The 19,921-nt window shown below is 42.1% G+C and overlaps 1 protein-coding gene across 1 annotated transcript in view; it reads left to right on the top strand.

The window, feature by feature from the left end:
* Positions 1–437: 437 nt before the first annotated feature.
* Positions 438–19,921, top strand: part of Ubxn2a (UBX domain protein 2A) — a 30,740-nt gene continuing 11,256 nt past the window's right edge. Inside the window, exons 1-4 of the mRNA NM_145441.4 lie at positions 438–642; positions 5,719–5,771; positions 13,312–13,453; positions 16,570–16,676. Coding sequence (NP_663416.1) covers positions 5,731–5,771; positions 13,312–13,453; positions 16,570–16,676 — 290 coding nt within the window. The 5' untranslated portion in view covers positions 438–642; positions 5,719–5,730. The remainder of the gene's footprint in view (positions 643–5,718; positions 5,772–13,311; positions 13,454–16,569; positions 16,677–19,921) is intronic.

Genomic DNA, 19,921 nt, shown 5'->3' with positions numbered 1-19,921 from the left:
GAAGTTCGCTAACAGGATGCAAGAACTCTCTAAGGAAGAGCACAGGAGGCATAGAAAGAAATAGGTAAATCTGGATTATCAGGTGAACGCCCACCTAGTTCCAGCTTTCTCCGCGCCTCCTAAGGAAACAACAAGCAGCGGCACCTGCAGCAGCAAGAAGGCCACCGCCATTAGTGCGCGCCTTGCGGCAGCCTAGGAAAACCCGCCGCAAGAAGCCCCGCCCCCGGCGCGCTCCCGTTTCAGCCAGACAATTTCCTCACGGCCGCGCGGAGCCGTCCCCGGCGCGTTCCCGTCAGCCAGGCGCGCCGAGCCATCCCCGGCGCGCTCCCGTCAGCCAGGCGCGCTCCTCCGAGCCGCGCGGAGCCGTCCCCGGAGCGCTCCCGTCAGCCAGGCGCGCTCCTCCGAGCCGCGCGGAGCCGTCCACGCGCGCTCCCGTCAGTCAGGCTCGCTCCTCCGAGCCGCGCGGAGCCGGCGCCGGCGCGCGCCGGGCAGTCTGAGGGAGGCCGGTCAGATCTGCGCGGCGAGGCCGCTGGTCGCGACAGGGTTTCCCGGCGCTCCGGGGCTGAGGGGCTTCAGCCCAGCGGCGCCGGCGCTTGCCCTAGCCGGGGCACCGAGGACTAGGCCGTGGGGCCGCGCCCTGAGGTGAGTTTCCCGGCTCCAGGTCATGTTCGGTGGGTGACGTATCGGGCGGGTGGTTCCCCGGTGGCGCCCTGGGCTGTCGCCTGCGACGGCGACGTCTGTTCCGCAGTAAGTCGCCACCTGGGGCTTCTGGCCCGCGCGACTGCGGCCCGGGAAGGACGCTGGCGGACCGAGGCCTCCACCCGGCCCGGCCCGGCCCGGCCCGGCCCAGGTGAGTGCGGACCTGCAGCTGCCGGCTCTGCTGGCCGCGGGAGTCGGAACTGGGTAGAAGGACATAGCGCTTCTCTCTCTGGAGGCGTCTAGAAACTTCGGGTTAGGTGCTGTCGAGACATCTCCATTTCGAAGGCGAACGCTGCGAAAAGCGCACTCCTGAAATACAGAAGGACTAGATGGCTGAACGTTTCCTAATTGACTTCACCAGCCTTCCTTAACAGACTTTAACTGATGTTTTGGAAAGATGATGTTCACTGTTTTCCTAAATGACTTTTTTTCTTCTAGTATTCCCCCCCCCCCTTTCCTAAACTCGTGGTAATAAAAGTTTATTACTTCTCAGCAAAAATGAAGGTCAGAGTGGCTTCCAGTGTTTGTTCGTTTCTATGTAATCGAGATAAAAAATAGGGAACTGATTATCTGTTTTGACTCGGTTTTTTGTTTGCTTTGTTTTTGTTTTCTTTGTCTTTATCAAGTACCAGGCTGGACTTGGAATTCTCACACTCCCAAATGTGCTGGTATAACAGGCGTTGATTCATCTCCTGAGTTATCTTGATGTTGATACAGGGAATAACATCAATAACATCACTAACGTCAACGTTATTCCCTGTACTGGTGAAATGCAAAGGTCAAAATGTGTTCAGGTAGGAAAGAACACCTGAGTACAGAGTACTGGGAAGGATACTATAGATAGGTAGCAGTTACTACTTGAGCACTTACTTTTTTTGTTTGTTTGTTTTTGGTTTTTCAAGACAGGGTTTCTCTGTGTAGCCCTGGCTGTCCTGGAACTCACTTTGTAGACCAGGCTGGCCTCAAACTCAAAAATCCTCCTGCCTCTGCCTCCCAAGTGCTGGAATTAAAGGCGTGCACCACCACTGTCCTTACTCTTAAGAAATGTTATTTACTGAATGTGGCCAACGTTTTTCTGTATTCATATCTGTGCACCATTTTTGTGTCTGGTACCCGTGAAAGCCAGAAGAGGGCGTCGTCTTTTAAAACTAAACCACCATATGGGAGCTAGGAATTGAGCCAGGTTCTCTGGGAGAGCAGCCATTGTTCTCACTCAATGAACTATGTATGTCTCCAGCTCCTTGAGCATTTAATTCCATCCCCACCCCCCACCCCGCGCTTCTTTTGGGGGCTCAAATCCAGGGTTTTTTTTTTTTTGTTTTTTTGTTTGTTTTTTGTTTGTTTTTTCATAAGCTTGAATACTCTTTCTTGTACCTCTGAGTTACACCCCAGGCCTACATGAAGACTTTAAGTGAACTTTTACTGTGGAGCAGCACACAAATGCTCACTCACCCTAGCAGAGCACCATTGATGCTGATGGAGGCCAGCTTCCCTTGAATTTATTGGACTTACTTCTAGGTCATGGGTGACAGGTTACAGGACAGGTTACAGGTGACAGGTTACTTACAGGAGTACAGGTAACCCCAAAGCAGCTTCATTGCTGAAGTCTTACCCTCTCATGGATAATGACTTCCTCAGAGCTCATAGATGTAGTTCCCCCACTACCTCTCTCTTAACCTTGGACACTCCATAAATCCTAGAATTCAGAAGGCCATCAAGCATAACTTGTCAGCATTATATTCAGCTGACTAGGAAATGAGGGGAAGGGTTCGTGATTTCAGGGGAGGGTCTAATGACCCTTCCCACCCTCTTGTTCTATGAAGAAATATCAACGGGCTTGATCTTGAAGGTCTTTCGAAAGTCACAGCTGCTCTGATGAACGGGGTAATGGCTGTTATGCTTCAAGTACATCATTCTAATGCTTGGGAGAATTAGCTAATGCCTTAGTTAATGTTATTCAGTTTTGAAAACTTATGTACAACTAGGCTTTGTAATTCACACCTTTAATCCCAGCACTCAGAAGGCAGAGGCAGGCAGATCTTTTTCCAGGCCAGCCCAATCTATATAAGAACCTATCTCAAGCCGGGCGTGGTGGCACATGCTTTTAATCCCAGCATTCGTGAGGCAGAGGCAGGCGGATTTCTGAGTTCGAGGCCAGCCTGATCTACAAAGTGAGTTCCAGGACAGCTAGGGCTATACAGAGAAACCTTGTCTCAAAAAAACAAAACAAACAAACAACCTATCTCAAAGAAAGGAAGAGGTGGGGCAGAGAGGGAGAGAGGGACTGAGTCCTAAGAAATGATGGCGATTATTGAATCTACTTTTAGATTATATAGTATAATTAGGTAAAGAATTATTAAATAGGAATAAATGCTGGTAAATTAAGATAGAAACTAAGAGGAAGAAATAAAATATAAGCTATTTGTGATAAGGTGTTAATAGTGGATTTATTTTGAGCAGAGGTTTTATAGGTAAATAGGAATTAGGAGAAGGTTGACTTCTTAAAGAGGGAAGGGTCCATGCAAAGGAAATAGATGCCACAGAGACTAAGAGGATGGCTTCCAAGAATGCAAAGTTCACAGCATCTGGAGTATGGAGAACAGAAGGGTACTGAGTGGTGAAGAAAATCAGGGCCAGACGAAACATATCACCTTTTTATGTAATGTTGTGAATTTAGGAATAGTCTTTTCCTTTTTCAGAACTATTATAGAGGAAAAATGTTACCTTAGGGGTTGAGTGTCTTTGTTGATGCCCATTATTGCATTCAAGGAGGCACAGTAAAGAAGCTACTGGAATGACTACTTCATGGCACGGCTAAGGGGGCATATCTAGAAGGTATCTAGAGGTATGTGAAAGGATCCAGAGCTGAGAGAAAGAGAAACGGACATGGCCAGGGCTATCTACAAGACAAGGGAGAATAGAATAGCGAGTAGCTAGAGAGCAAGAGGAGAGGGAGGGACTGAGGGAGCCTGGAGGTCTTCGTGGGCTTTGATATGCAGCCACAAGATATGTCAGTGGAGTCATATGTCCCTTCTGTCAGAGGTAAGGGAAATGATTCCTTTTGGCAGATGGGAACCAGTTTTAAAAGTTCCTGAGGAATGCTGGCTTTTATCTAACCTCCAGAAACCCTCCTGTAGCCCTGGTTGAGCTGGGCCTAGACTCAATTTTGGATCCAGTCTGTGAGCCTGCCCTTTTGTGGGTGGAAATGAGATACCTGTTGGACATGATACCTATATTAATATTTTCTGTTTTATTGCATGAAATAAATACGTGTAATAGCTGTATGAAGTAGCTGAAATAATAATTATATGACTATTTCAGCAATAGTCATACTGATCATAACAATGAAGACCTCTAGGGTACAATTAAGGAAACATACTTTTTTTTTTAAAGGAATTATTTATTTTATGTATATGAGTACACTGTAGCTGTCTTCAGATGCATCAGAGGAGGACATCAGATCTCATTACAGATGGTTGTGAGCCACTATGTGGTTGCTGGGAATTGAACTCAGGACCTCTGGAAGAGCAGACAATGCTCTTAACCACTGAGCCATCTCTCCAGCTCAAGGAAACGTACTTTTATTACAACCTATTAATTGCAGCTATGGAAAATATAAAGAGCTATATGTAAAGAGCCCAAAGGATTTGGACCTTATTCTAACAACAGTTTTTGGGAATCATAGAGGAATGTTCAGTAGGAAAGTCCAAAGATGAGATCTGTATTTCAGAAAGGTTGCTTTGACAGCAGTGTTTACTGGTTTGAATGAAGATAGGAATGGGGATGAGGGTCTTTGGAACTCTCATTCCAGGCCATCACAGGCTCTGTAGAGAGACTTGATCTCAGGAAAAGAAACAAATTGATGGAAAACTTCTGGAAGCTGCAGAATGGCTTAGTCAATAAAGTGCATTTCTTTGGCAAGGACCTGAATTTGAATCTCTAGCATCCACATAAAAGTTGGTCGTGATGGTGGTAGACACCTATAATCTCAACACTACGGGAACAGAGACAAGTAGATCTCTGGAGTTCACCGCTCTGCCAATCTAGCTGAATCAATGAGCCCCAGGTTCCAGGGAGACACTCTACCTGGTAAAATAAGGATGATGGTGTCTGAGGAGGAAAGCACCTGAAAATGCCCTCTGACCTCCACAAGCATTGCATACATACCTGCACACACACTGCACAAATACAGTGGGAAAAGAGCTAGAAAAGCACCTGACATTCGCCTCTGGCCACCACGTACCTGCCTTCATGTGTGTACACAGTGCGCGCACACCCAAAACACCCTTCAAAATATCATTATTTTTAGCAGTTAACAGTGTTTAGTGGGGGCAGATCTGAGGAAGCATATATAGAGAACAGAAAAAGACCCTCTGGAAGCAAAAAAAAAAAAAAAAAAAGCCCTTTAAAATATTATTATTGGTGTCTTTGTGGGACATTTTTTCAAAAATGAATGAGTGTTTTGTTCACAAGTATGCCTGTCTATACACCATGTGTATGCCAGGTGCCCTCAGAAGTCAGGGTATAACTCTGGAACTAGTGTTATGGGTGGTTGTAAGCTGCCAAGTCAGTGCTAAGAATCTAACCCTAGTCCTCTGCAAGAACAATTAGTTCTGTTAACTGCTGAGAAGCCTCTCCAGCCTGTGTCCTTTTGCTTTGGTTTGGTTTGTGACAGGGTCTCATGTGGTTCCAGTTGGCCTAGAACTCATAGAGATTAGCCTGCTTCTGCTTGCCCAGGGATGAGGTTAAAGGCTTGCTTTCTTTTATCTTTTGAAACAGGGTCTTTCTCAAGGCCCATATTTGTAGTTAGCAATCTATCTGAAGATGACCTTGAACGTGAGATCATCCTTTCTGATTCCCAGGTGCTGGGATTGCAGGCACATAATACCACACCCTGCTAGGCGTTTTGTTCTGTACTGTTCTGTTCTGTTTTAGATGAAAATGACCATGTTGAATTTGGTCAGTTCAGTTTTTTTTGATACTATTGAAAACTAATTTTGTTTCTTTTAACTTTTGCAGTGCAGAAAGAGAATGAAAGAAGTAGATAATCTTGACAGTATAAAAGAAGAATGGTAAGTTAAGTCAAGCAATGAATTTGTTAATGCCTTTGTTATTTTCTTTCTGGTTTTCTTGCATGTCACTGGCAGAAATAGTAAAGAAGCTTTTAATATACATGACCACATCCACAAATTGGTAATAGTAATTTTTTGTTGTTGTTGTTTTGTTTTGTTTTGTTTTTTGAGACAGGGTTTCTCTGTGTAGCCCTGGATGTCCTGGAACTCACTCTGTAGATTAGACTGGCCTCGAACTCAGAAATCCGCCTGCCTCTGCCTCCCAAGTGCTGGGATTAAAGGCGTGGCCACCAGTGCCCAGCAATAGTAATATATTTTGAGGGCGGTTTGTTTTTATTCATAGCTGCATTGAATAGTTGTAGTAAAAGCTTGTTCCTTTAATTGTACCTAGAGGCCTTCCTTCTTATAATCATGATTACTTTTTCTCTTTAATTTCCTTTCCTTTCTTTTGTAGTGATTGAACCTCACATATACAAAGATGGCACCCTGCTACTGAGCTACATTCCCAGATCCTTTTGTTTTTTTGAGGCAGAGCATTACTAAATTGTTCAGGTTGTCCTTTCACTCTGCAGCCCACACATTCATTGAATTTGCAAATCTGTCCCAGCCTCCTAAGCAGCTGGAGATACAGGCTTACAGCACAAGGCCAGGGTATGAAAAAATATATATATATATAATTATATATATTATATATTATTATATTATGTATTATTATTATATATAATTTTTATTTATTTATTAATTTTTTTCAAGACAGGGTTTCTCTGTGTAGAACTGGCTGTCCTGGAGCTCATTCTGTATACCAGGCTGGCCTTGAACTCAGAAATCCACCTGCCTCTGCCTCCTGAGTGGGATTAAAGGTGTGTACCACCACCGCTTGGCTTATGATTATATTTTTAAAAATTGCTATTGAATAAAATCCATTACTACTACTACTACTATCAGTGTGTGTGTATGCATACATACATATGTTCGTGTATATATGTCTACATGCATGTGTGGAGGTCAGAGGACAACTTCATGGAGTCAAGTTCCTTCCTTCCATGATTGTATGGTTCTGGGGATTGAACTCAAACTTACCCAGAAAGTATTTTTTCTAGCTAAACCAACTTACTGAACCCTGACTATAATCTTTTAGCCTGGTCTTCAATCCCTGATTTATTTATTTATTTATTTATTGCCTCATCTTACCTATTTACAGTGCTTTCTTGAGGTTTTTTGTTTTTTGTTTTTTGTTTTTTTTTTTCGAGACAGGGTTTCTCAGTATAGCCCTGGCCGTCCTGGAACTCACTTTGTAGAGGTTTTCCTATAGCTTGGTATAGAATGAATTAATTTTAATATAAACATAAAAAGTGAATGAACCAGCTGCTGTAGTTCTTTACCTTTAATAACTACACAGAGAAAGCAGGGTTTATTTCAGGCATTACCTCAATACCTGGGCAGTAAAATCTAAGCTCATCTGGCTATTTCCTAGCTATGCTCCCAAGTAATAGTGGCTATCAAGGCTTCCAAGAACTGTTTCTTTCTCCCCGTGGCCAATCTCAATCTCTCCCTCTCCTTCTCCTACTCCCTCTCCTGCTCCCTCTCCTTCTCTGTATTCCTGCCCCCCCCCTCCCTCCCTCTCTCCCTCTCTCCCTCCCTCTCTCTCTTGGCTGGTAGATGTCCTCTTCTGCCCAGCCAGACTTGAGATTCTAAGAATAAACATAACAAATCCATGTCTATATTGAAACCGGATGTGATGGGAGGGCAGAGAAATCAGCATTTGAATAATACAAAGATAACCTTTACACAGTGGACAAAAATATTGTGCGTAAGGGTTGGTTTTCAATACCAGATCTCTAGCCCTGAAACTTGCTCTGTAGTCCAGGCTGGCCTGAAACTCAGAGATCCTCTGGGATTAAAGGTGTACACCATCACTTCCAACTTTATTGTCTTTTTCATTTAATCTTCAGGGCCATTTGTGGTGGCATCTGCATCTTTGCTTATTTTTTGAGACACTCTCACAATGGCCCTGGCTATCCTTGAACATATTATGTACCCAAGGGTCACCCTGAAATTCTGATCTTCCAGTCTTTACTATCAAAGTACTAATAATTTTAATCGTATCTATAGGAGAAAGAATGATCTGGGGAAGTAAAAAGAATCTAACTTAAAGCCTTACCGTGGGTATGAACCATCTCATCATCTAGAACACCTGCCCTTTCATTGTTTACTTGTTGAACTAGGGACTCAACTACATAACCCTGGTTAGCCTGGAACTCCTACTTGTCTCTGCCTTGAGAGCTGAGATTCACTATCACAGTCCCTGCATACCTGGGCGATGGGGATCAGATGCAGAGCTTTGTGAGTGAGCCATATCCAACCTAGCTGTATCCCCAACTCTGAGGACCAACATTGTTTTTTTAAACAAATGAGTAAGTGAAGTCATGTAAAGAATTGGAAACAAAGTGGAGGCAGAGCTGAGGGGAAAGCTCAGTTTTTTGTTTTTGTTTTATGATTATTTATTATTACATGTAAGTACACTGTAGCTGACTTCAGGCACACCAGAAGAGGGTGTCAGATCTCATTACAGATGGTTGTGAGCCACCATGTGGTTGCTGGGATTTGAACTCAGGACCTTTGGAAGAGGAGTCAGTGCTCTTAACTGCTGAGCCAACTCCAGCCCAGTACCAACATTTTAATAACGATATAATGATGACTATTTGAGAGACTGTCTGACATAGTGATAAGAACAGAAGCCTTGTGTAAGCAAATTACTTAGCCTTTTCTTCATCTATTAAGATTAAAATACTAAGCCTGGTGTGGTGGCGCACACCTTTGATCCCAGCACTCGGGAGGCAGAGGCAGGTGGATTTCTGAGTTCGAGGCCAGCCTGGTCTATAGAGTGAGTTCCAGGACAGCCAGGGCTATACAGAGAAACCCTGTCTCGAAAAACCAAAAAAAAAAAAAAAAAAAAAAAAAAAAAAAAAGATTAAAATACTTTCTAGGATCATTGTGAATCTTTAATGAGCTGGCAGCAGGATGAGTGAATAATGTGTCTTTCTTAGAGTTCCTATCAGTGGGAGGTACAACAAATTGATATTTCATCACCTCTTACAAATCTTGTGCCTAACTTCCAAAAGCTCAGGATCCATTTCTTACAAGTAAAATCCTAGATAATATATTTTATATATTTTATACAAATTCAAAATAAATATCAACAAAAGCCAGGTAGAGTGGCACATGCTTATATATAATTCTAGTATTCAGGAGGTAGAGACAGGAGAATCAGAAGTTCATGGCCAGCCTCAGTTATATAGATTTTGAGGCTAGCCTGGGCTACATGAGGTCAGTTTGAAAAAAAACAAATAGAAAAGAAAGTGGGCTATTAAAGTAATCATTAGTGGAGGATATCCTCATGAGTGTGCAAAGATAAAGTGCCTAGCCCAGCAAGGTCTTGGTGGGGACAGAATGTCATGGTTCCTGCCCCTGGGACAGGGCCCAGATATGAATGAGGATGGCTACATTGGGTGTAAGGCTTGTTTGTACAATAATGTGTTTCACATTCCTCTGAGGAATATACTCTTGTTAAGGTAATAAGAAACTGGGAGTCAAAGGTGTGGCTAATGTTCTAGCAAAATGTTAAATGCTGGGGCCTTCAGGACAGCCCTTAAGGCGGTGGAAAAGAAAATTCTAAAAACACGAATTCAAGGGTATATAATTTCTCAACTATTCAAAAATATAAGGATGCAATGTGAATTATGAGGGGCTTCAGGAATCTAAAGAAACAGGTAACAACACTATGAGCCAGCTTGCCAGAAAGATACAAAGATAGGCAGGTACAAATACAGGCAGGTACCCAAGTTCAAGGTTAGCCTGAGACTCTAGGAGTCCAAGGCCCAGGTGCCATAAAAATAGTAATTTCAGGGCTTGGTCCTACCCAGATAGTTTTCCACCTATGCATTACAGAGGCAGGCTGATCTCTGGATTGTTTTGCAATGTTAAGAAAAAAATGGCTGCTTATTGTCCCCTAAGGATCAAAGGACTGGGGTCCTAGGATGCTGATTCATGGGATGATCAATAGGGAACCTGGGATAAATAACTCAATTGATATGTAAATTAAAAACTGGGCTTTTCGGGCGTGGTGGCACGCACACGCCTTTAATCCTAGCACTTGGGAGGCAGAGGCAGGCGGATTTCTGAGTTCCAGGACAGCCAGAGCTACACAGAGAAATCCTGTCTCGAAAAACCAAAAAAAGAAAAGAAAGAAAGAAAGAAAAAAAACCAAACTGGGCTTTTGGTCTGCATGAGATACGCTTGCAGAAAGCAATTGCAGATTTTAGAATTTTTCTCTAGAGAGAGCTGAGCAGTCTGGAAATGTCAGGAGAACAAAAACAGCTCCTCGGTAATTTTTTCTAACAGGATTTCTGAGTTGGTTGGAAGCTCCAAGAATTTTGTTTTGTTTTGTTTTTTGTTTTTTTGTTTTTGTTTTTTTTTTCGAGACAGGGTTTCTCTGTATAGTCCTAGCTGTCCTGGAACTCACTCTGTAGACCAGGCTGGCCTCAAACTCAGAAATCCACCTGCCTCTGCCTCCCAAGTGCTGGGATTAAAAGGCGTGGTGGCACACGAGAATTTTTTATAGCACCTTTTCTGACTTTGGTCAGAATTTTATAATTTTTATTAACTGAAACCAGAGATTAGACCAGAGATAATTTTTTTTTTTTTTAGAATAGCAAGAAAAAACTGTCTAGAGAAGAACAGAACACACATAGGGGGTGGGGGTGTGTGAACATGAACGCAGTCTGGAAAGCCATCTCAGCAGAACGTAGGCCTTCAGCTAGGACCAAAGGATTTGAGTTCCCAGTCCTTTTCCCTACTCCCAAGCACCCTTGCTTTCAGAACCCCTTCCCGTGCTGGTCCTTGGCAATAAAGAATGTTTGTTAGTTTCAGCATTAAAAAGTACAAAGTAACCCCTTTTGAAGTCATTAGAAGCTGAGCACAAAGCACAGGTTTAGAGTCCCAGGATGTGTGTGTATGTGTGTGCGTGCCGAGCATGTATGTGTGTGTTGGGGTGTGGAGTGATAAAAAAGTTATTTTGAACTCTTCAGAAATAGCATACTTTTGACTGGGCATATACATTAATTGATAGGGTTTTTGCTTAGTATTCATTAGGCCCTGGGTTCAGTCCTTAGTACCATATAAGCCTAGCAATTGGTAGATGGAGATAGTAGTAGTAGTTCAAGGTTATCCTTGGCCACATAGAGAGTTTGAGGCCAGTCTGGGGTACATGAGACCCTGTCTCCAAAAATAAAACATGTACTTTTTGTGCTTTTGGATCAGTATTGGGTACATTTGGCTTTTATAAAGATATTTTTGGTAATTATAGCACTTTTAAGTGGAGATTGGTGAACAAATGTTACTTAATAATGAATCTTTAAAAAAGTGTTTTTCAAAGATTTAGTTCTGTGTCTGTAGGAACGTTGCATGTGTGTGCAGCAGGTGCCTTCAGAGGACAGAATAGAGCATCAAAGCTGCTGGAGCTTTAGCTGTGAGCTGCCACACTCAGGTCCTTTATAAAAGCAGTAGATACTCTTAACTATCTTTCTAACCTCCTTTGACCTCTTTTAAAAAGTTCTTTTTAAATTCTGAGGTAAATGTGATAGCTCCCTTGTTGCCTGACTTTGATCCTAAGACACATGTGGTAGAAAGAATAAACCAGTCCCCATAATTCTCACAAGTTGTTCTCTGACTTCCACAAGTGCTTCCACACATGAACACATAGACACATACTCATGCACACAAATAGTGTAATAATGAACATCTAGCATGGAAGGATTTTAAATTAATTAATTTTTTTTTTTTTTTTTTTTTTTTTTTTTTTTTGGTTTTTCGAGACAGGGTTTCCCTGTGCAGCCCTGGATGTCCTGGAACTACTCACTCTGTAGACCAGGCTGGCCTCGAACTCAGAAATCCGCCTGCCTGCCTCTGCCTCCCAAGTGCTGGGATTAAAGGCGTGCGCCACCACTCCCGATTTAAATTAATTTTTAAATTACGAAGGTTTATGATGGCATTTTCTTTCTTTTTTTTTATTGCTCTCCCTACCATTTATGTATGAGAAGGATTTCCTCACATTCTCATAATTTTGTCATAATGTGATATAGATTTTTGTGATATAATTAATTTTTATATTCATGTTGATAATGAATATGGTTATCTTTCTTTTTTTTACATTATTTTTATTAGGTATTTATTTCATTTACATTTCCAATGCTATCCCAAAAGTCCACCATACCCTCCCCCCCCACTCCCACATCTTGGCCCTGGCGTTCCCTGTACTGAGGCATATAAAGTTTGCACAACCCATGGGTCTCTTTTCCACTGATGGCCAACTAGGCCATCTTCTGATACATATGCAGCTAGAGACACGAGCTCCGGGGTACTGGTTAGTTCATATTGTTGTTCCACCTATAGGGTTGCAGATCCCTTTAGCTCCTTGGGTACTTTCTCTAGCTCCTCCATTGGGGGCCCTGTGATCCATCCAATAGCTGACTGTGAGCATCCACTTCTGTGTTTGCTAGGCCCCGGCATAGTCACACAAGAGACAGCTATATCTGGGTCCTTTCAGCAAAATCTTGCTAGTGTGTACAATGGTGTCAGCGTTTGGAGGGTGATTATGGGATGGATCCCCGGGTATGGCAGTCTCTAGATGGTCCATCCTTTCGTCTCAGCTCCAAACTTTGTCTCTGTAACTCCTTCCATGGGTGTTTTGTTCCCAATTCTAAGGGGCAAAGTGTCCACACTTTGGTCTTCCTTCTTCTTGAGTTTCATATGTTTAGCAAATTGTATCTTATATCTTGGGTATTCTAAGTTTCTGGGCTAATATCCACTTATCAGTGAGTACATATTGTGTGAGTTCTTTTGTGATTGGGTTACCTCACTCAGGATGATGCCCTCCAGGTCCATCCATTTGCCTAGGAATTTCATAAATTCATTTTTTTTAATAGCTGAGTAGTACTCCATTGTGTAACTGTACCACATTTTCTGTATCCATTCCTCTGTTGAGGGGCATCTGGGTTCTTTCTAGCTTCTGGTTATTATAAATAAGGCTGCTATTAACATAGTGGAGCATGTGTCCTTCTTACCGGTTGGGACATCTTCTGGATATATGCCCAGGAGAGGTATTGTGGGATCCTCCGGTAGTACTATGTCCAATTTTCTGAGGAACTGCCAGACTGATTTCCAGAGTGGTTGTACAAGCTTGCAATCCCACCAACAATGGAGGAGTGTTCCTCTTTCTCCACATCTCGCCAGCATCTGGTGTCACCTGAGTTTTTGATCTTGCATTTTCATACATATGTATAACTCTACTTTGTTATCATTTGTGCCTTTCCACACTGTTCTTGTTATCAATACTACATGGCCTGTTAGATATCCTAAAATATAAAAGGTACCATACACAGCAAAAAGTTAGCCCTCCCCAAAGATTTAATAACATATTTATTAACTTAGAGGTAACAACACTTAATTTTTGTTTATTTTTTTATTTTTTTATTTTTTTTAGGGCTTGTGAAACAGGACCTCCTGACAGTCAACCCCTCAATGATAATCAACAAAAGGACTGTGAATATTTTGTTGACAGCCTTTTTGAGGAAGCAGGGAAGGCTGGTGCCAAATGCTTGTCCCCCACTGAACAGAAGAAACAGGTAACTGTCTGTTACTTATTGGCCTCTAGAAGGACCCCTGAAGTCAAAACTACTTTTGTAATAGGAAAGCTATTTTTTACCATTTTCATTGTTAAATTCCCACAGGTGCCAGAAAAGCAATGGTAGGTAAAGCTGTTGGCATCTGAGCAGGAATCAAAGCAGTCACTACAAACTGATTAGACTTGGCGGGTGTTTTCACAGAATAATTAAGTAAGCCTGGTATTGCAAGGGAAATAACTTACGGTATTTGTTTGTTTGTTTTTAAAGATGTATTTATTTATTTTTTGTATATGAGTGCACTGTAGCTGTCATCAGACACACCAGAAGAGGGTGTCAGATCCCATTACAGATGGTTGTGAGCAGCCACCATGTGGTTGCTGGGGATTGAACTCAGGACCTCTGGTTAAGAGCCTTAGGGCTCTTAACCGCTGAGCCATTTCTCCAGCCCACAGTATTTATTACAAATGCAAACATGTTACTTAGTCAGCTTTCAACTAAAACAAGAATTTAAAGAAATTTCTATCATGCACTTGACAGCTTTTCAAACTTACAGTATTTCCCCATGAGGTTAGTGTTATTTTAATAAATATAATATGTATTATATAAGGGTATACATTAGCATTTAGATTCGTATTGCTTAGGAAACTCCTATTTTCCAAATGACTAATTATGTGTTATTATAAAGTCATCTCAGTATGGTAGCACAGGCCTGTAAGCATAGAACTTGGTCTAAAGTAGGAGGATCTTAGAGTTCAAGGCCAACCTAACCTATTTAGTGAGCTTGAGGTCAGCCTAGGCTATATACCAAGACCTGTGTCAAGGGGAAAAAAATCACATTTGAGTAAAACCCCCAACATGTATAGTACAAAGATGGAGGACTTTAATGTAACAGGTATATAAAAAGATGAAGAGTGAGTTTCAGATTTCACATTCAGATTCTCCAGAGATATTACCACTTATTAAACCTGGATGAACTGTCTATATCTAGGAAACATTTTAAGATAACTTTCTAACTTCCTACCTAAATAAGGTTTGATTTTTTTTAAATGCATTTCAATTATAATAGTACCAATTATAGGAATCCAAATGACTTTTTGAAGACTGACATTAAGAGGCTATGTGAAAAAACTCTCAAAGTTTTTTCTGGTTTTGTTTTGTTTTGTTTAAGACTGGGTTTAGCCAAAGCTGGCCTTGAAGCTATTCTGATCTTTCTTGCCTCTACCTCAAGTGCAAAGGGATAATTAATATATGTCAACATGTTTGGTTTTATGCAGAGCTGGGAATCAAACCCAGGCAATCACCCTATAAACTGTGCTACATTTTCAGGCCCCTTTAAAACTAAGTTTTATCAAAGTAAGAGTAGGGGCTGGCAAGATGACTCAGAGGGTAAAGATGATGGCTTCCAAGCCTGATAATCTTGATTCAGACCCCCGTATGCTAGGAGTGAACGGACTCCCATACCTGTACGACAGGCAAGCAGCTGGGTGCAGGTATTTGCATCAAGCCTGATGACATGAGCTCAGTTTCAGGGACTCTTTATGGTCAGGAGAATGGTCTGCAATAGCCATCGCAAGCATAAATTCGTATTAAAATAGCAAGTAACATATAACAATAGCAAGATGTAACCTATAGATAGTAAATTATCATTAAATCAGGAGCTTACTGAAATCAACTGGGGAAGCCCTATTGAAGCAATCACAGGAAATCCCCAATAAGAGAGTGCCCTTGAGTGGAGAAAGGAACAGCAGGTAGGTTATATCACCTGATTGGGTGAGCGCAGAGTCCTGCAGAAACAGACTGGGGATGGCACAGCAGTCAGTTCCTGTTGAACTTTATTTCCAAGCATCAGCTTCCCGTGGCTTCTCTTTCCCCCTGTAAGTGTTTTTTATCATGAGGTAAGCATGAACTTTAGTTGTTCAGATACACTTTCTAGCTGTTCTTGAAGATGCAATGTTTTTATTCTTAGGTAGTTTTTAGAGGAAGGAGGGTTAGGTGTTTATGGACAGCCTCAGCTACATAGCAGACAAACTCAGCATTTGTATGTACTGTGTGCTCTCCCAAAGGCTTTTAGACTCTGGAAACTGGTGTCCTTATGGGCCCTGAAGTGGGTCCTTTTCCATTAGTTCAGTCCATAGCAGGCTTACCATTCCAGGCCATTTTCTTGTTTACTTCTCTCCGCCACCCTCTTTGTCTGGGCATGCTCTTAGATACTGAGCTTTTTAAACTAAGATAACTTCTGAGTGTGGTAGGCTTGTTAGGTTCAAGTGATTTTGATAATTTAATTGTGGTGTTTTTTTTTCCATCTATGAAGAGATACTTAAATATCAGCAGAAATAAGTTTATGTAGGGGAAAGTATATTAAACTGTGAGCCATCATGTGGGAGCTAAGAACTGAATCCTTGTCTTCTGTAAGAGGGCTAAGCATTCTTAGCAGCTGAACCATCTTTCCAGCCCAGTGTGTTTGCTTTTTGAGGCAGAATTACACATTGTACCTCAGACTGACCTGGTTGGTACTTGGTATATATCCCAGGGTGGACACTGGAACTCAGTCCTCCTATCTCAGCCTCCTGAGTGCTAGGATTATAGGCATGCATCACCATACCACCCCTGCATGTTCTTCATGCTCAGAATCGTTTAAGATGAAGTCCTCTTACTGGTGAGAATCTAAAAAGCCTTATTACCTCAGGAGTCATATGAGTCACACATGGCACAGAACTTTTTCCAACTGAGTTATCTTAATATTACCACATAATATATAAATCATTATTTTTATATTTCACATTTGAAATGTGCTCTTTACATATGGAACATATAGTGATAGGGGGCTGGAGAGATGGCTCAGCAGTTCAGAGCACTGGCTGCTCTTCAGAGGGTGTGAATTCAATTTCCAGCATGAGTGGTGGCTCACAACCTTCTGTGACTCCAGTTCCTGAGGATCTGATACTGGCCTCCATGGGCACTGCACTCGGGTGGTGCACAGACATCCATGTGGGCAAAATGACCCTGTGTATAAAATAACAATTGGGAAACCCACAGAGCTAGGAAAGAGTTGAGAGGACTTCACTTATGACTATCGCCTTTACTAACAATGCGTTCCTTTCTGTACCGCCTCGTAGGTAGATGTAAATATAAAATTGTGGAAAAACGGATTCACTGTCAATGATGATTTTAGAAGTTACTCTGATGGTGCAAGTCAGCAGTTTCTGAACTCCATCAAAAAGGGGTAAGCAGGCTGTAGTGAAGGGTATTTTAGGCATGTTTCCAATGGAGGAATGATTTGTGATAATGGTTGTGCCCCTTTACGCATTCACAGACAGACTGTTTCCTCTGTGAATTCACATCTCCTCGCTTTTTGGAGGGGTGAGTGGCAGGGGAGTTGAGTTTGTTTGTTTGTTTGTTTGTTTGTTTGTTTGTTTGTTTTATTCACACAACAGCTGGAGAGGTGGCTCAGAGGTAAAGAGTGTTTGCTGCTCTAGTTTTGAGAGCTGGGGTAGGGGTGTCCAACATCCTCTTCTGGCCTCCCAAGGGCATCTGCTCTCACATGCATGTACCTACCCACAGACATAAACATAATGCAAAATCTTTAAATAACAGTTCCATCTAGTCTCAGCTAGCCTTGAAATCCAAGGTATAAACAACCACATTTGACTTAAATTGATCCTTGGCTTTGTTCCTTTCTCTCCCTCTTTTCTCTTCCTCTCCCCTTCTACCTACCTTCCCTCCCTTCCTCTCTCCAGGGTGGCCTTGATTCAGAGTGGGTTTTTTTGTTTGTTTGTTTTTTGGTTGGTTGGTTAGGTTTTTGTTGTTGGTTTGTTTGTTTGTTTTTGGTTTTTTTGAGACAGGGTTTCTCTGTGTAGCCCTGGCTGTCCTGGAACTCACTCTGTAGACCAGGCTGGCCTCAAACTCAGAAATCCGCCTGCCTCTGCCTCCCAAGTGCTAGGATCAAAGGCGTGTGCCACCACTGCCTGATTCAAAGAGTTTTAAAACATTAAGAAAAACTTGAAAATTACAAATAATTTTAATACTCAGAAATAGCTGCCATTAAAACCTTGTTGAGTTTTCATTCCTGTGAAGTGAAAATTTTTCCATTTTTAAGATTTTAAATGTTATTTTATATGTGTGGGTATTTGCCTGCATGTGTATCTATGCTTCATGTGTATGCTTGGTGCCTTGGTTGTGAGTCATCATATGGGTGTTGGGAATTGAACCCAGGTTCAATTAGTGCTCTTAACCTCTGAGCCACTTCTCCAGCCTGTGCATTGATTAAATGTGAAGATTCTTTTATAAACCAGTTTTTACTTTTCCATCATGAGTTCTTTTGAATATATCTATAAAATCCCACAATGATAACTTACACACACACACACACCGACACACACTTAATTTTTCTTGGCAATTAAGGCTATTTAACCATTACTATAATATCTGGCTAATCTTGGTGGTGCATGCTTTTAATCCTAGCATTCTCAAGGCAGATAAAGATAGATCTCTGTGAGTTCAAAGACAGAGAGGGCTATTTAATGAGCTATGTCACAGTTTTTCTGTTTATCAGTAGTTAGATGTTTAGGTCATTTCCATATTTCCTGTTCTTAAAAGTAATGCTACTATGAATATTTCTGTGCAAGTATTTTGCTTTTTGTTTGTTTAGTTGTTGTTTGGTTTGGGTTTGCTTTTTGTTTTGCAGGGATATAGATCAAAGCCAGAGCTTTATTCAAGTTAGGTGAGTGTTCTATTACTGAGCTACACTCTCACATCCTGTATAAATTAATTAGTTTAGAGAGATATATCAGTGTCTCAGTTAGCCCAGGCTGACCCCAAGTTCATTACTGAATATGACCTTGAAGTCCTTATCTTTCTATCTTTACCACTTAATTCCTAGGAGTACAGGCATGTACCACTAACCCAACTAAGATTTTGTTTAATTTTTAAAATTATGTGTATACAAGGGGAAGGGATGCAATGTACACATGCATGCAGATGCCTGCAGAGGCCAGAGGCATCATGTCCCCTGTAACTATAATTAGAGGATGTTGACAGCCACCTGATATGGGTTCTGTAGCCAAACTTGGGTCCTCTGGAAGAGCGGACTATGTTCTGAACTGCTCATCTCTCCGGCCCTTGGCTAAGGTTTTATGTGGACAAATGGCTTCAGCTAGGGATATGCACATACATAGAGATGTCAACAAATGTTACTTCTGTCTTTAACTTCACAAAGAGCTGTTGATCTGTATTCCAAAGAACCCTAGCAATGTATGAAGGTTGCAGATTTTCTATCTCCACTAATATTTGTCAGTGCCAGCCTTTTTAAATTCTATGAAACAATGTTTTATTCTGGTTCTTTCCATTTTCCTCATGATTAGTAATGTTGATTGGCTTTCCTGTGTTTATTAGCCACTTGTTTATCTATCCAAATTATTTGTCTATTTTCTTCTTTAACTTTTTAAAAAAATATTTATTTACATCCCAAACTCTGCCCCCTCCAGCCCCCCCCCCAGGCACCCCCTCTCTCCTTCTCTAAGAGGCTGGGGCCTTCCTGGGTATCCCCCACCCTGTCATGTCAAGTCTCTGCCAGATTAGGTGCATCCTCTCCCACTGAGGCCAGACAAGGTAGCCCTGTTGGGGAACTGATAACACAGTCAGGCTACAGTATTAGGGAGAGCCTTACTGTGGTTTTTTTTGGGGGGGGGGGGCATATGGAGACTGAGCTGCACATCTGCTACATATGTGCTAGGGACCTTGTTCCAGCCCATGTGTGTTCTTTTGTGTCTCAGTCTTTGAGAGCTCCCAGAGGTCCAAATTAGATGACTCTGTTGGTCTCCTGTGGGGTTCCCATCCCCTTCAGGGCCTTCAATCCTTCCCCTAACTCTTCCATAAGAGTCCCTGACCTCTGTCCAATGTTTGGCTATAGGTATCTGCATCTGTTTCAGTCAGAAACTGGGTATAGCCTCTCAGAGGACAGTTATGCTAAGCTCTTGTCTGCAAGCATAACAGTATCATTAATAACTTTGGGGATTGGTGCTTGCCCATGTGATGTGTTTAGGTTGGGCCGACTATTGGTTAGCTATTCCTTCAGTCTCTATTCCATCTTTTTCCTGCATTTCTTTTAGACAGGAAAAATTATAATAGAAGGTTTTGTGGGTGGGTTGGTGTCCTTATCCCTCCACTGGGGGTCCACCCAGCTACAGGAGGTAGCCTCTTCAGGTTCCGTGTCCACGGTTAGGCATCTCAGCTAGGGTCATTCACATTGACTCCTGGGAGCCTCCCACATCTCAGGTCTCTGGGGTTTCCTAAAGATTCCTCCCGTGCCCCTTTTTTGCCTGTTTTAATATTAGATTATCTGCTTCCCCCAACCCACTTCCAGAGAGATCCAATTCAGGGAACTAGCACATCAGGACCAGTGTTCTACCACTGAGCTATAACCTTCCAGTTCAGTCCCATGAGTTGTTCTATAGTCTGTGTAGAGTCCTT

Source organism: Mus musculus, chromosome 12 (genome assembly GCF_000001635.26).
Source record: "Mus musculus strain C57BL/6J chromosome 12, GRCm38.p6 C57BL/6J".
NCBI lineage: Eukaryota > Metazoa > Chordata > Mammalia > Rodentia > Muridae > Mus > Mus musculus.
This window is presented reverse-complemented; position numbering and strand designations above follow the sequence as displayed.